This window comes from Balaenoptera musculus, chromosome 13, assembly GCF_009873245.2.
Source record: "Balaenoptera musculus isolate JJ_BM4_2016_0621 chromosome 13, mBalMus1.pri.v3, whole genome shotgun sequence".
In the NCBI taxonomy this organism is placed as follows: domain Eukaryota; kingdom Metazoa; phylum Chordata; class Mammalia; order Artiodactyla; family Balaenopteridae; genus Balaenoptera; species Balaenoptera musculus.
In genome coordinates this window covers 88619860-88634587 of record NC_045797.1, presented here as the reverse complement: position 1 = coordinate 88634587, position 14728 = coordinate 88619860, and the positions used below count along the sequence as shown (strand labels likewise).

Genomic DNA, 14728 nt, shown 5'->3' with positions numbered 1-14728 from the left:
GGGTGGCTAGCTACAGATAATCCCAGGAGGCCAAGGACCTGCTTTTGTTCACACCTTGAGCACAGGAGGCAGTTGAGTATTTGAGATCCGGAAACAACCTGATACTCTCTACGTTTCACCTCTTTCTTCCAGCCTCAGGACAGGGTAGACGCGCCTCCCAAACCATCACCCTCCGTCACGCCCAGGGGATGGCACGACGCGGAACTCGCAGAGTTGCAGGGCCGGACAGGAACTGAAGGACCACGAGGCCGGTCACCCGCCAGACCCGGGACCCCTGTAGCGTGGGTGTGTGCGGTCACCAGTGTCCGCTGGCACCCCCAGGGACGGACACCTGACTTCTTCAGGGGTGTCCACGCGGTCTCTGGTCTGACAGCCGCTGTGACTCCTCGCCCTGCAACTCCCACCGACTGGCCCGAGAGCGAGCGCCCTGCTCGGGCCGCGAGGCACAGCCGCTCCCTCCTCCGAACCCAAAGACGAGTCCCCGGGCCCTCCGGGTCTTGCCTCCATGAAGAGAGCTGGGGCCTCTGCAGGGACTTCCGCAGGCCCTCCTGGCCACCACGCATCGGGGACAGAGGCTGAGGTGGCACTGACATTCAGGCGGCTGTGGCGTACAACTGAGTTCACGGAAGAGAAACCCGCGGTCAGGCCACGTCCCCGCTGAGCGGGGAGGCTTCTTTCCAGTTCACTTTCTGGACCCACTTATGGGCCTTTTCAGGAACCCCCTGAGGATACACTTTGTGAGATCCCAACCCCAGCTTCCCATGATCCTCCCAAGTGCTAACTTCTGCCATTCAGGGCGTGTTCACCTTTTTCAGTGCATATCTGTAACGCACTATTAAACTTGAAGTTTTATCCCCAGATTATAGGTGAGGCCCAGATAAGAGGGAGGGAACCACAGGATCTCAGGGAGAAGGGCCATGACAATCGAGTCCCAACACCAAGGCCAGGAGCCGGACACGGTGAGCACAGCCAGTTGCACCCCATGAAGCAGCCTCACGTCCAAGGGGCAGAAAGCGCCCCTCAGAGCACCAAGGGTCCGCGAGTCACAAGCCCTGCCGCACGGCAGACACACACGTCAACTGATGGAGAGGCAGGTGCCGCGTCTGCTGCATCCGTCGCTCCGCTCAGCCCGCCACGCCGGGCCCCACGGGAAGCAGCCTCCAGCACCCTGGCTCCCCCTCGGGCAGACACAGGGGCAGAAGGGCAGGCAGGGCACCTCCGGGTGAAGGCCCCACCACCCCGTGACCCCCGTCAGACCCTCGTCCACCACCTCCTCCTCGTATTCTGGCCGTTGCATCGGGGTTCTCTCTCCTTTACTGACCAATCCCCTTTTGTTTTCTTTTTCTTTTTTTTGGGCTGCACCGCGCGGCATGAGGGATCTTAGTTCCCCAACCAGGGATAGAACCCATGCGCCCTGCAGTGGAAGCGCAGTCTTAACTACTGGACCACCAGGGAAGTCCCTACTGACTAATCCCCTTGAAGGCTGGGTCCACACCCCGTCCATCTTCAGATCTTTAATGGCCAGAGCCGTGCCTAAAACCAGGGGCCGTAAGAAATGCATGTTGAAGGAACAGAGGGACGAGAAGGGCTTGGGCAGGCGGAGGGCCGGGCAGGACCAGCCAAGCCGCAGCGGGGACCGGGGGCGTGTGGACGGCCCCCCACCTTCCCGGCAGCCCCTCTTCCCTCCCCCTCCCTGGAAGGACTAGCTGAGGATGAAGTGACAGCCGACCCCACCAAGGCACCCACTGACCACAGCTCTGGGCAGGTGGGACCAGGCGCACAGATCCGTTCCCGGGTGACCCCTTGCCAGGATGTCTGCCTCCATACTCCAAGGAAAGGCCTGCTAATGGTGACAGGCTGAGCTCTCAGGACGGACGGTGGAAAAGCCCTGGTGCCCGTGGGGTCTCCCTGGTACCTCGGGTCTCATCACCTCCAGCCTCACCTGCCTGCCCCGTCTCACCAGGGCCCAGGGGCCACTGGAAAGATACGGAGTTTTGTGGGCTCTGTTTCTGCTATACACTCACACCCAGCGGCATGTGCCATCCTTAAAGCCTCCCGTGGAATGAGGGAGGTTTCACTCTGGAACCTAGGATGATTCATGCACTTGCATATTCATTTCCGGAAGCAATAACGCATGTTTATTTTAAAATAACATGCACACTCCCATGCACGGTTCTGTGCCCTCTCCACAGGTCTTCTGTGCATCCGCTCGTCCAGGAGTCCCCCCCCACGGGGACCTCGCCGCAGCACTTTCCCGACACACAGCCCAGCGCCCCGCGGTGGAGGGGACAGGCGGCCCAGGATGAGACGGAGGCGACGGCAGAGATTTGGAGGAAGGATGCTTGAGGCGGAGACATCAGCACGAAGGCCAGCCAGAGAGCTGGAGAAGTACAGGCGGACGGGCGTGAGTGGAGCCCTGGGGCTGGGCCGGGCAGTGGGACCGCAGGGCAGAAGGGCAGGCTGGGGCAAGCGCACAGAAGACGTGGGACAGGTGGGCCGGCCCTTTGCATGGCACCGCGATCCCATAATTACACCCCCGCTTCACAGATGCACACGGTGGCCCAGAGAGGGCCCCTAACTGCTCCAGGACAAGGGGGATAAACGGGAGGGCCGGGACAGGGTCCCAGGGCCCCGACTGAAAGCTGGTGCTCTGGGCTGGCCGCGCAGCTCGCGGAAAGTTCTGCCAGCTTCTGGGAAGCAAGAGCTGAGAACCTGCATCTGTGCTTTAGAAAAATTAGTTACAGGAGTCAAATTACAGTCGTCAAGGTGAGAACTGAAGGCCCAAGCTTCGGCCTGGCCAGGGAGAGAGAGGAGACAGTGGGCTCCTGGGGGGTGGGGAGGGAGGGCGAGGCCAAGGAGAGGTCATCGTGAGAGTCTGACCTTCACCCTTACCCTGGGGTCTTCGTCAGCAGGCGCCACGGGGCTACTGGGGCTTTCTCCCACTCCCACCCCCGACACACACACACACACACACACACACACACACACACACACACACACACACACAGTCACAGCAACAGCTTGGGCCGTCTCCAAGCTGCGGGCCTGGCGATGGACCTGAGATGCTGGGCCCTGGAAGGCGCGGCTGCCGTCCGTCTGTCCGTCCCTCCTCAGCTCACTCACCGGGAGAGCAGGGTGGATGCGGCAGCCGTATTTCATCACCGCCACCCTGTCAGCCTTTCACTGTTCTAATTTCCCAAGGACCCTGCGCTGGCGTGATCTACAGTCTTCCTGACATTTCACCTTCCTCTGCTGAAAAATTCATCCCGTCCTAATGCGGGATGCTCTCTCCCGAGCGCGGGGGAGCGAGATTGATTCCGCTGCCGGTAATACCAGCTGCCAGTCACCCAGCCCTTCCTCCACGGGGTCGCGGGATGAGTGAACCTGGCCGCCAATTACATGGAAGTCTTCTAAAAGCCCTAACTCATCACCCCGTGCGTGTCTTTCTACCTTTGTTCTCCATCTTGGGTTAACCTTTCTTTCTTTTTTTTTATTTTTAAAGAGCCTGTGTTGGTCTTCCTGAAATTTCACCAGCATATCGAGAAGGCTTTTCTCATTTCAGGGTACTTGCACCTTTTGTTAAAGGCTATTTTCACAGAGTTTTCTGTCTGGCAAGTCACAGGACCACACAGTGACACGAATGACACTGACAGAGAGAAGCAGGAGCAGGGCCTGCCGCGGCCCTCAGTGCCACGGCCCCCTTCTCCGTCCCCTCCCGTCCCTCAGGGGTCCCGTGAAAGTGCAGCTCTGACCCCAAAAGCCCCCTGGCTGGGGGGCTCGGGTGCGTCGCTCCGACCTGCCCTTCCAGTGGCTGCTCCCCACACCCAGCACCAGCCTGAAAAGCCTTCCACCCAGGAAATCCTGCTCTTCCTGGGGACCCAGCGCACAAGCGGCGTCACCGCCCCAGCCCGGTTGTCCACAGACGTGTGCACAGCGCCTGCCGCCACGCCCCCCCTCCACGGCCCTCAAGGCCACGCCCTCCCTGGCCACACCCCTCCCAGCCACGTCTCAAACAGCCTCAACGTGAGCAAGTCGGAGAAAATGCCTCCTTAAAATAGATGGCAGGCCTTCAAGGTCTCACCTCTAGTCAAAATCACAACGCAAAGCGTGTGCGGGGAGGCCTACCGTCCGGCCTGACGGGTGGATCTACTCCTGAAACACCAGGGACGTGCCCAGTGATGGAGGCTGGTTACTCACCCCTCGGCCTGCGAACCTCATCAGGATAGAACCCCCTCCCCAAACCTCTCACATAAATCAACGCATCAAAGGATCCACGGCTCTTAGAGGCTGAACTGTGTCCCCCAGAACTCACACGCTGAAGCCCTAATCCCAGCACCTCAGAATGTGACTATATTGGCAGACAGGGCCTTGAAAGAAGTGATTAAGGTTAGATAAGGTCATTAGGGTGGGGCCCGGATCCCACAGGACCAGCATCCACATAAGAAAAGGGGCTTGGGACACAGCCAGACCCAGAGGGACGATCACATGGGACCAGGGAGAAGCCAAGGGGAGGGGTCTCGAAGGAACCAGCCCTCAACTCCTGGATCTCAGACCGCAGCCCAGAGCTGTGACGGATACATTTCTATTGTTCACGCCACCATCTGTGGGGTCTGTCGCGGAGACCAGAGCAGACGGAGACAGTGGCCAGGGCACAGCACCGTGGAAGGAACCACCTCGAGACGGGGTCCCGGCCTCACAAAGCCGGGGCAGCTGGCGGGCCCTTCCCTGCATCTCCGGGGAGAGCCGGGCAGGGGGAGAGGGCGGGGGCCAAGGGCATGGAGCAGACCGCCAGGCCGTGGAAGAACGCAGCCAACAACACATCTGGGGTTGAGGGAGGAATCTGGCACAGTGTTTTTTACAGTCTTACTGGAAAAATTAATTCAAATTGGGCTTTGTCTAAGCACCCCCTCGTGGCCTGAAACCTGGAGAAAGGACCATAAACAAAGTGCACTGATAAATGACAGAGTATTAAGCTGTGAGGAGGTGTCCAGTGGGGAGCCCTGGGGACCACATCTTATTTAACATCTTCATTAGTGATCTGAAAGGAGCAGTAAACAGCACATTAATTAAATTTCCAGATGATACTAAATTTGGAGGTGCTACAGAAAGTCAATGAGGACAGAGAAACAGTACAGATGGGATCCAAAGAGGTTAGTCGGGAGTATAAGAAACAATCCAGGATTCTGATTCCAAAACAAGAAGCTAATCAAAAACTTCCCCTATATTCTGGAATTCCATCTAATTTCTATCAGATGACTGTATGAGAACAATGCAGGCGGCCCTTGTTGTCTAAACTCTCACTGCCCAAGCCCTCAGTATCCAAAATCAGGAACCTGATGAATTCAGCAAGGCTCAGATGCACCCCCAGCAGTCAGAACTCTCCTCACCTGCTATCCAAAACTCAGAAGCCAAAACAGATTCTGGTGATGTGGCACGTGTCACACAACTCGGTGCCTAGAGGAATAACACCAGCGGGTTTGGGACATTGTGACGAGCAACTGAATACTGGGTCTATAAAATACAATCCACTTCTAAAGGGATAACGGGGGCCTGTGTTAAGATCTGTGACCTCATTGGCCTCTAAACCCCAATAGTTGAACATTATTACAAACATCACTCAAAAGTGGGGGCCACTATATCTCTATTCTTTATGACAAAAACCAACAGGAAGAAAACATCTTTATAACAAGGAATGTTTGTGAAATCCTTGCCCAGAAACAACATCCTTGAAGCCGGAAGCCCTGTGGGTCAGGTGCTCCGGAACCAAGCTGCGCAGATTCAAATCCCGGCTCCACTGCTAACAGGACCACCAGCCTGTAAATCACTGCAACCAAGTCCTCACTGGGAAAGTGCACATAAAGCAGGATTAAACGAAAAACTAGATAGCTGGCGCACCCCGTGCTCACTGCAGAGCTACCCACGATAGCCAGGACGCAGAAGCAACCCAAGCACCCACCGATGGGTGAATGGACAAAGGAGATGTGGTGAGTACACACAGCGGAGTATCATTCAGCTGTGAAGAGAAGGACATCCTCACCAGCGACACCATGGATGGACCTGCAGGGCGCCATGCTAAGTGAAATGAGTTCGAAGGAGAAAGATCTCACATGTATGTGGGATCTGGAAAAAAAAAAGAAAACGAGCTCACAGATACAGAGAACAGATGGGTGGTCACCAGAGGTGGGGATGTGGGTGGGAGAATTGGGGGAAGAGGGTCAAAAGGTACAAACCTCAAGCTGCAAGATAAATGGGTCCTGGGCATGGAATGTACGGCGCAGCAACTACAGTTAACAATACTGTGTTGTACATTTGAAAGTCGCCGAGAGCGTTTAACCGTACGGGTATCAAATCATTACCTTGTACACCTGACACTAACACGATGTTATATGTTTAACCTTAGGGGTATCAAATCGTTACATTGTACACCTGACACTAACACGATGTTATATGTCAACGATATCTCAACAAACTGGAAGAAATTCTAATAATAGAAAACCAGATAGTTCACATAAAGCACTTGGGCCAGTGCCTGGCGCTTAGCATTAAATGGCAGGTGTCATGGTCAACATCACCAGCACATTTCCTCATGGGTAAAACAGTAACAGTGCCGGTGAGAGCCACCGTCAGTGCGCGGCTTCCCAGTAAGCACCGTGAGCCGAGGAGCGGGGGGCTCGACCCGTCTTCTGGGCGAGCCCACTCCCCACGCACCCGATGCCGGCCAGGCCCTCTGCTGGGCTGCACCTCACCCCTGCACCCCTCAGTCCAGGCCGTCCAGAAGCTCTGCTTCCTCTTCGCGGGAAGGCAAGTGGCAGATGAGCCGGAGGCGGGTAGAGGGCGCTTCTCTTCGCCAGGCCACCTCATACTCATCACTAACAGACAAGCTGTTCATGGGAACAGGCAGCAACGACATGCGCAGTTTTTGGCAAAAAAGAGTTCATCACATCCATACCCTGAAGGAAACAGCATTGCAACGAAACAGTAACTTGATCCCCAAAATCACAACCAACAGCCTCTGTGGTCAATATTCCACGTGGCTGGTTTCCCATCGCTCACCAGACAAAGTGACCCCAGTGAAGTACATCTACCTGAACCCCAGACCGAAGAGGATGTGACGAAATACACACCCTCATGTTCATGCAGCACACGCATCCCGCACGCACGGCACACATTCAACTGCAGACCCACCGGGCTCCCACCCCCCAGTGAAATCATCTCCATCTGACACTGGTCAGCGCACAGCTATCCCAGTGAAGAGAGGCCCATCAGTTCTATTTTTGTCAGTCACAAAAAACGAGAGCCCACAAAATCTATAAGCGTTAAATGGAGTACAAACCATTTCCATTTCCAAGCCCGTTCTTCTTGGCCTGGTGTGAGGAGGAAAGACGAGCTGGCACTGCCGCGACCTCCCATGTCTGCAGGGCCGGGGGTCGACCCGGCACAGGGCTCCTCGGGGCTCCCCAAAGAGACTGCTCCCCCAGAGAATTTCCTGACCTCCTTCTTTTCAACACGCTCTTCCTCGGCACCGGGATCATGAGAAAACTTACCTCTCCCCTTGCCTAGCTGAGCACCTACACCCTGAAAGAAGGCGTCAGTCTTTCCACATCTGCACAGAAAACACAAGCGGTGTCAGCTGGGGGCACGCAGCCCGCGTGCTGGGGAGAGACCAGGTGGCGTGAGGGGCAGGGTCCTTCCCGGGCCGCCTCCACTCAGCAGAGCACGCGACGATGTCGGGCATTCTAGTTTCTCTCCCTGCTCCTCGGGCACGCCACTCTTCTTAGGAACCTCAACCATTTTATCTCTCAATTATGCTTTCATAAGGAGGGGCCTTAAATCGTTCTTTTCCAGGGAAAACCTACTTCCTCCCTTCGCTTATTTTCACAAAGTAACCATTTAAACTCAAAAACTGCCATTTTCTTATTTGACTCAGAGATCAATGGGAAACTGCAGCTGTAAACAGGAACAACCGCATTCCGATCTGCTGCTACCGGAGACCCCCAGACGGGCAGCTACAGGGACTCTTAGCACCTCACTGCTCGGGTGACACGTGGAGTCTGGGAGGATGGGAACGGTGACACGCGAGCCGGGAGGGCTCCCAACATCACCCGAGGGACGTGGTGGACAGAAGCCACACTCACTAACGTGCTTCTCAACGAAGCCCCACCACGTCATCCTGGGCCGTATTTTGGGGAGTCATCATACAAGCCCAAAGGATACTGATTCCTCTTAAAACTTAAGTGTTCTCACGGGCAGTTACTGACAGGGGAGCCAGCAGTGAATCCCACCCTCACTTATGGGAGACGGCCAAAGACGGGCCGCAGGGCAGCTCACGGTGGGACCAGGCCCGGGTCGGGCTCTGAATCCGCCACGGTTCCCCTCCCCCCCTCCCCCCGCCCTCCGTGGTGCCCTGGCTGCAGGACGGGCACAGACTTCTGACTATGCATTCGAGGAAAGGACCCCGCCGTGGTCTTCCAGCTGCGCCCACTGAACGGGCTGCCGTCAGCGTCGTCTTGCACCTGCGCTGTGGGACGTGCTGGGGCTCGCGGAGCCTGGTACTCAGTCTCACATCTTCCCACCCTCAGCTCTTAGCGCAATGTCTTAAGCACGACAGAAACTCCAAGAAATAATGATTTAAAAATATGAAATGGGAGTGAATGTCTAGAGCCAGAAACTTGTACCACGTTGGTGTGGCCTCAGGATGGATTAGCAGGTTCTAAACAGCCCTCTCATGCGTAGAACTCCGACCAAACAGACGCTGTCTGGCGGTCAAGGGCACCGCCCGGAACCAGAATCCAATGCTCAAATCCCAACTCTGCCCCCACCAGACGCATGACCTTGAGAAAGGCACTCAGCCTTCCGAGGCCTCAGTTTCTTCATCAATAAAATGGGAACTTGATGAGCGGGTGCTCCTCCAAGTGTTTAAACAGTGTCTGACACCCATTGCCAGCAACGCACACGGCAGCTACTGCCAGTCTCATGGCTGCTGATGGAGCAGGGACGGTTGTGCTGTAATGACTGTCATGAGCTTAAATGCAAGTCGTCACTCACCAAACCAAGTCTATAAACCAAAAGTGGCAAAATCCATTAAAACCAAGACTGTTACAGACTCCCAAGGCAACAGAAATAAAAGCAAAAGTAAACAAATGGGACCTAATCAAACATAAGCTTTTACACAGCAAAGGAAACCATAAACAAAACAAAATGACAACCTACGGAATGGGAGAAAATATTTGCAAACGATGCGACCGACAAAGGCTTAATTTCCAAAATATACAAAGAGCTCATACAACTCAATATCAAAAAAATAAACAACCCAATCAAAAAACGGGCAGAGGTTCTAAATAGACATTTCTCCAAAGAAGACATTCAGATGGCCAATAGGCACATGAAAAGATGCTCAAAATCACTAATTATTAGAAAAATGCAAATCAAAATTACAATGAGGTACCACCTTACACCAGTCAGAATGGCCATCATTAGAAAGTCTTCAAATAACAAATGCTGGAGACGGTGTGGAGAAAAGGGAGCCCTCCTGCACAGTTCGTGGGAATGGAAACTGGTGCAGCCACCATGGAGAACAGTATGGAGGGTCCTTAAAAACTAAAAATAGAGCTACCATATGATCCAGCAATGGCCACATCTGGAAAAAACCCTAATTCGAAAAGATACATGCACCGCTCTGTTCATAGCAGCACTATTTACAACAGCCAAAGACATGGAAGCAACCTAAGTGTCCATCGACAGATGAATGGGTAAAGAAGATGTGGTACATATATACAATGGAATACTACTCAGCCATAAAAAGAATGAAATAATGCCATTTGCAGCAACATGGATGGACCTAGAGATTATCATACTAAGTGAAGTAAGTCAGAGAAAGACAAATACCATATGATATCACTTATATGTGGAATCTAAAATATGATACAAATGAACTTATTTACAAAACAGAAATAGACTCACAGACACAGAAAAAACTTATGGTTACCACAGGGGAAAAGGTGTGGGGGGAGATAAATTAGGAGTTTGGGATTAACATATACACACTACTATATATAAAATAGATAAACAACAAGGACCTGCTGTATAGCACAGGGAACTGTATTCCATACCCTGCAATGAACCATAATGGGAAAGAATATGAAAAAGGATATATATATATATATATATATATATATATATATATATGGATAACTGAAACACTTTGCTGTACACCGGAAACTAACACAACTTTGTAAATCAACTATACTCCAATAAAAAACTAAAAAACAAAAGCAAAAACAGAAAACCAAGACGATTAAAGCCTCTGGCTCCTTCCGGGGATCCAGAAATTGGCGGACAGGCTAAGTGATACCTCGGCTCTTCTCGGTGTTTAAAAGGAGAAGGAGGAACCCCAGCCACTGAAGACCACAAATAACCTCTTACAGTGATCAGAGGGCACGCTTCCCTCCCGTAGTCGGAACCGTCCCACATGGGCATGGCACGGAGCCAGAGATGAAGGGCCAGGCCTAAGCAACGGCTCACTGCACCAGCCAGGGCATTGGGACCAGCCGGGCTCCCCCGATGCCCCAACCCGGCCCCTCAGAGGACCCCACTGGGGCCTAGGGCGCCGCCGTGGCTCATTCCACGGGTCGGGCGGGGACAGAGGCGGGGATCCTCCAACTGGAGGGGGAGGCCGAGGTGAGAGGACGCTGCCTAAGGAGAGGAACACCAGCCCATCCGTCTGGGGCCTTTGGACTTGGCCAGGGAGGTGAAGGCAGGAGACGGTGCCAGGACCTGGGAGGCTGCCCGCCCGGAGGGGTGCCGGGGAAGGGCCGTGTCACTGCCAAGTCTTTCCTGCTACACTAGGGGCCTCCGTCCGCTTAGAACAGAGCCCCCGCCTCGTCCTCCCCGGGCCACGCCTAAGCCAGGCAGACGGCCCATCCTGCACGGGAACCTGCAGACTGGCCCGCGTCTGCCTAATGGGATCGGGGCGCTGTCCGAAAGGCCCCCGCAAGTCTCGGATGGTCAGGAGAGGCAGGCGAGTCTGCATTCCCCTCAGAACCACAACACCCACTGGAGGCTATAAATGACGGTTTCGGTACAGAAAAGCAAACAAACTTGACGCTCAAGAGAGACAGCACGTTGATCCCGTGGCCTCGAGCACCCCAGCACCTACCCCCGAAGGTTCTGTGCCCCAAACTCAGGAGCTCCCGTGGTGGTGGGACGGCTGAAGGGGCAGCAGGGCTGAGGTGCTCCTGAGGGACCCTGCGGGCTGTGCCAGGCCAGGGCCACCACCGCTCCCAGCGAGACTCAGCAGGACCAGGCCGGGCACCCAGAACACGCGGCCTCCCGGGCGCCCGTGAGGACCTGGGCCGCCAGGGCCCCCCAAACCCTCACACACCCAGCCTGAGCCCTCCTCGCTCCTTGCTTCCAAATAATGGTGTGGGTCGAACTGCACCCATTTTACAGGCGAAATCGCCAGAGGCTACCAGAGTGGTCAGGATGGAGAGCTGGGAAGCGGCTGGGAAGCAGGGCCCACTGCCCATCCCTGGTGGGGCCACCTCTCCTCACCGCCGTCCCGGCTCCACCTTAACGGGGAAACGCTGGAAAATAAGTGGGGACGATCTGGCAGAAATCACTGGACCGTCAGCATCTAGTGCCCTTTCCAGCTGTTCAGTCCCGTGGCCTTGGGCCTCACTAACTACGCGTGAGCTACAGAGAGGCTCTCACGGAGGGGTCACCTTCGCCCCCTGGTCTCCGGCGCTCTCCCCGCTCAGGGCGCAAACGCTGAGATTAGCTCAGCGTCCGTGGCACCTGGGCCTGGGTCTCCTGCTCATCTGCTCGGACATCTCAGCGCCCTCACTCCAAAGAAACTCACCACATCTTTTGAAATCCCGGAGACCAGTCTTTCAATTCAGTGTAAATCAGCCAATTCCATCCGTAACTGTTTTCTGAGCAGTGATTACACAGCTGTGTGACTGAGCCTCCAAAAGGGCCACGTCCCACGTCCGCCCAGCCATCCGCTCGGCGCCGCGCACACTCACCGCGGCCCTGGGCCGCACGGCCCGCGGAGCCAGCCTCACCCGCCCACGTGCCCTCGTGCCCTCGTTCTGCTTCCACAGTGATGCATTTTCTTGTAAAATTATCAGAAAGAAAAGCTACAGGGTTTTTTTTTCATCTTCATCCACGTAGAATAAGTTCTAAAAGAGTTTACTACTAATACAGCTTCCCTGCCAGCACCTGGACTCTGAAAACATATTTTCACAAAAATCCAGGAGATGGCTAAAGTCAGATGGACAGCAGTTATAGATCCCTATCGATAATCTGGAACAAGCTACATCTGTCACTTGCTCCTCCAATGACAGAGACATAAGCTCGGATAGATGGGTGTGTGGCTTGCTTGGAAAAGGAGTTTGAATGTCTAGTTTACTTTAACCTACAGCAAATTCACTATCATTTTTCAAGACAGAGAACATGACTCTGCAAGAAGCTTTTTGCCTGCAAGTAGTGCCTACTTGGGCTGTGCAAAAGGATTTAATGCTGCTTTATTCACACCCCCCTCCTCAGCAGGAGAAAAAAAAGGTGTGGAGGGAGATTTTCTCACCTGTATTTATAAACATAAGTTGTGAGTTAATCCAATTCTCTGTAGTTATTTACAAGGCCACTGTGATATTTATTCCAGAGTGTGTGTGTTTGTGTGTGTGTGCGCACATGCACACGCATGTGTGCATCTATCATAGTGCAGACTTCTACTGATTTGCAGGGGGGGTTGCATGTTGCAATAAACAGACATAATTTAAACATTGTTATTTATAACAAAAATCAATTCCAAGATTCCTCAAGAGCAAACAGTTTCTAGATGCTCTGTGTGGAAGCCCACATCTCTGTGCTTCCTTTCTCCTTTCCTCCCAAAGCCAGAATCTGAATGCTAGTTACTGACAACAACAGAGTAACAACAATTAAGGAAGTCATGTGGCCAGTTTAGCACCATAGACTTTGGACTGACACAAACGCTAAAAGGTCCCAGAGACGGGAAGGCGGACGGTAGGCTGGGCAGAAGCCTATGAAGGATCGTGACCATACAGCACGCGTGCGCACTGAGAAGCTGTGATTCACTGGTCCTGCTATCACACGTACTGATAGGTGATGAGGAAGATGCAAGTCCAGCTGCCCTCCTGAGGGTGCAGTTAATTAAGGATGAGGGCAGCTACGTCCACCCGTGGAGACCCTCGGGCACATCACTCCCGCTTCCCGGGGTCAACGCTCCTGGAACAGCCATGATTCCAGCTTCAATTCTTAGGCTTTGGATTACAATAACCACTTAGTATAATCCACATTTACCCACAGTATCACAACTTCTCTGTGAATGCAGCACTTCCCTGACTGGCACATCTTATATATCACGGGCCGACCCAACAGCGGGCACACACAGACCCCTAGGGATACTCACTCTTGTTGTAGCAGGTGGCCAGCACTCCCTTGTCTGCAGGGCTGGCGCTAATGTTCCAGATCTCACCCGCTTGATGGAGGAGCACATTTTTATTTATAATGTTATTCTCATCATCAAAGTCTATGACGTGGATCTACGAACACAAGGAAAGAGAATGTCAGAACCTCACACACTTTCCACATGCCTTCACGGAACACAGTGACTACAGGAATAATCAAATGCATCTTTCACATCTTTACTTAACAGTTATTCTTACTACACTAACAGTATACACTTAAGACAAGTGTGAAATCCCCACAAAGTATTGTTACGATTTGCAGCTACAGAACCCTGCCCCCCACCACATCAACTCCTAAAGAGACAAGACACCAAAAGCTGCGTCCCCGCCTCGCTTGGTTAGGCCATGGCTGGTGCCAGGGCCAGAGTCGTCCAGGATGGTGCCACCCAGCCAAGACTGTCCCAGACCTGCTGCACAGCTGTGGGAGGAGAACGGGGCAGGGCACTGCTGCCTGAGGAGGCCCAGTCTTAGCCCTGCTCTGCCCACTCTGTAGTGGGCACAATTCAACTCACGTCTGAAACAACTGAGGCAGGAAGGGGTGAGAAAGCACTGCATGTTAGCACATCTTAAACCTCTTCTTAAAAACAAAGCCAACAGCTGTCAACGCTTCTGATCATATAACACTGATTATAATAACATGACATTTTAGCCACTAAATGAAAAGTTACACGTGCTATCGCCATGCTTTTCTGGATAATTTTTAGAGGAATGGAAATCATGTCCACGTTCACTCTCTTATCAACAGCCAAGTCACTGGGAAAAATAAAATTAAACATTTTAAAAATAAATTTATACTTGTAATCATGGATCTGCACAAAGATTTATAGCCAAGAATGTTCACTGTGGCACCGATTGTCATAATGAAAAATTAGAAGCCACCTAAATGTCTGGCAACAGGGAATTGTTCAAATAAACTGTAGTACTTGCCTGTAATATAATACTATGAAGCCATCCATCCTACTATAAAAACTATTTAGTGCCAGGGAAGAGGGTCCGTAACATATACCCAAGGGGAAAAGAACCAGTAAAAGAACTGCACACACGCACCACACACTTTCTGTTAAAAAGCAAGCACATCTGAATGACAGAACCAGAAAGTGACCAGTTACCTTTGGGTGGTGGGATTATAGCGGCTTTTCCTTTACTTCTTTGTGGTTTGTTTTTATTTTTAACAGTTTTCATGATTAATATGCACTACTTTGCAGTCAGACAAACATTAAATGCTATTTTAAAAAACGTTT

General features: G+C 53.0%; 1 protein-coding gene across 2 annotated transcripts in view; it reads right to left on the bottom strand.

Annotated features, from left to right (window-relative positions):
- Positions 1-14728, bottom strand: part of EIPR1 (EARP complex and GARP complex interacting protein 1) — an 89310-nt gene that overhangs the window by 61243 nt on the left and 13339 nt on the right. For both annotated transcript variants that reach the window (XM_036873760.1, XM_036873761.1), the window contains exon 3: positions 13430-13562. In XM_036873760.1, coding sequence (XP_036729655.1) covers positions 13430-13562 — 133 coding nt within the window. The remainder of the gene's footprint in view (positions 1-13429; positions 13563-14728) is intronic.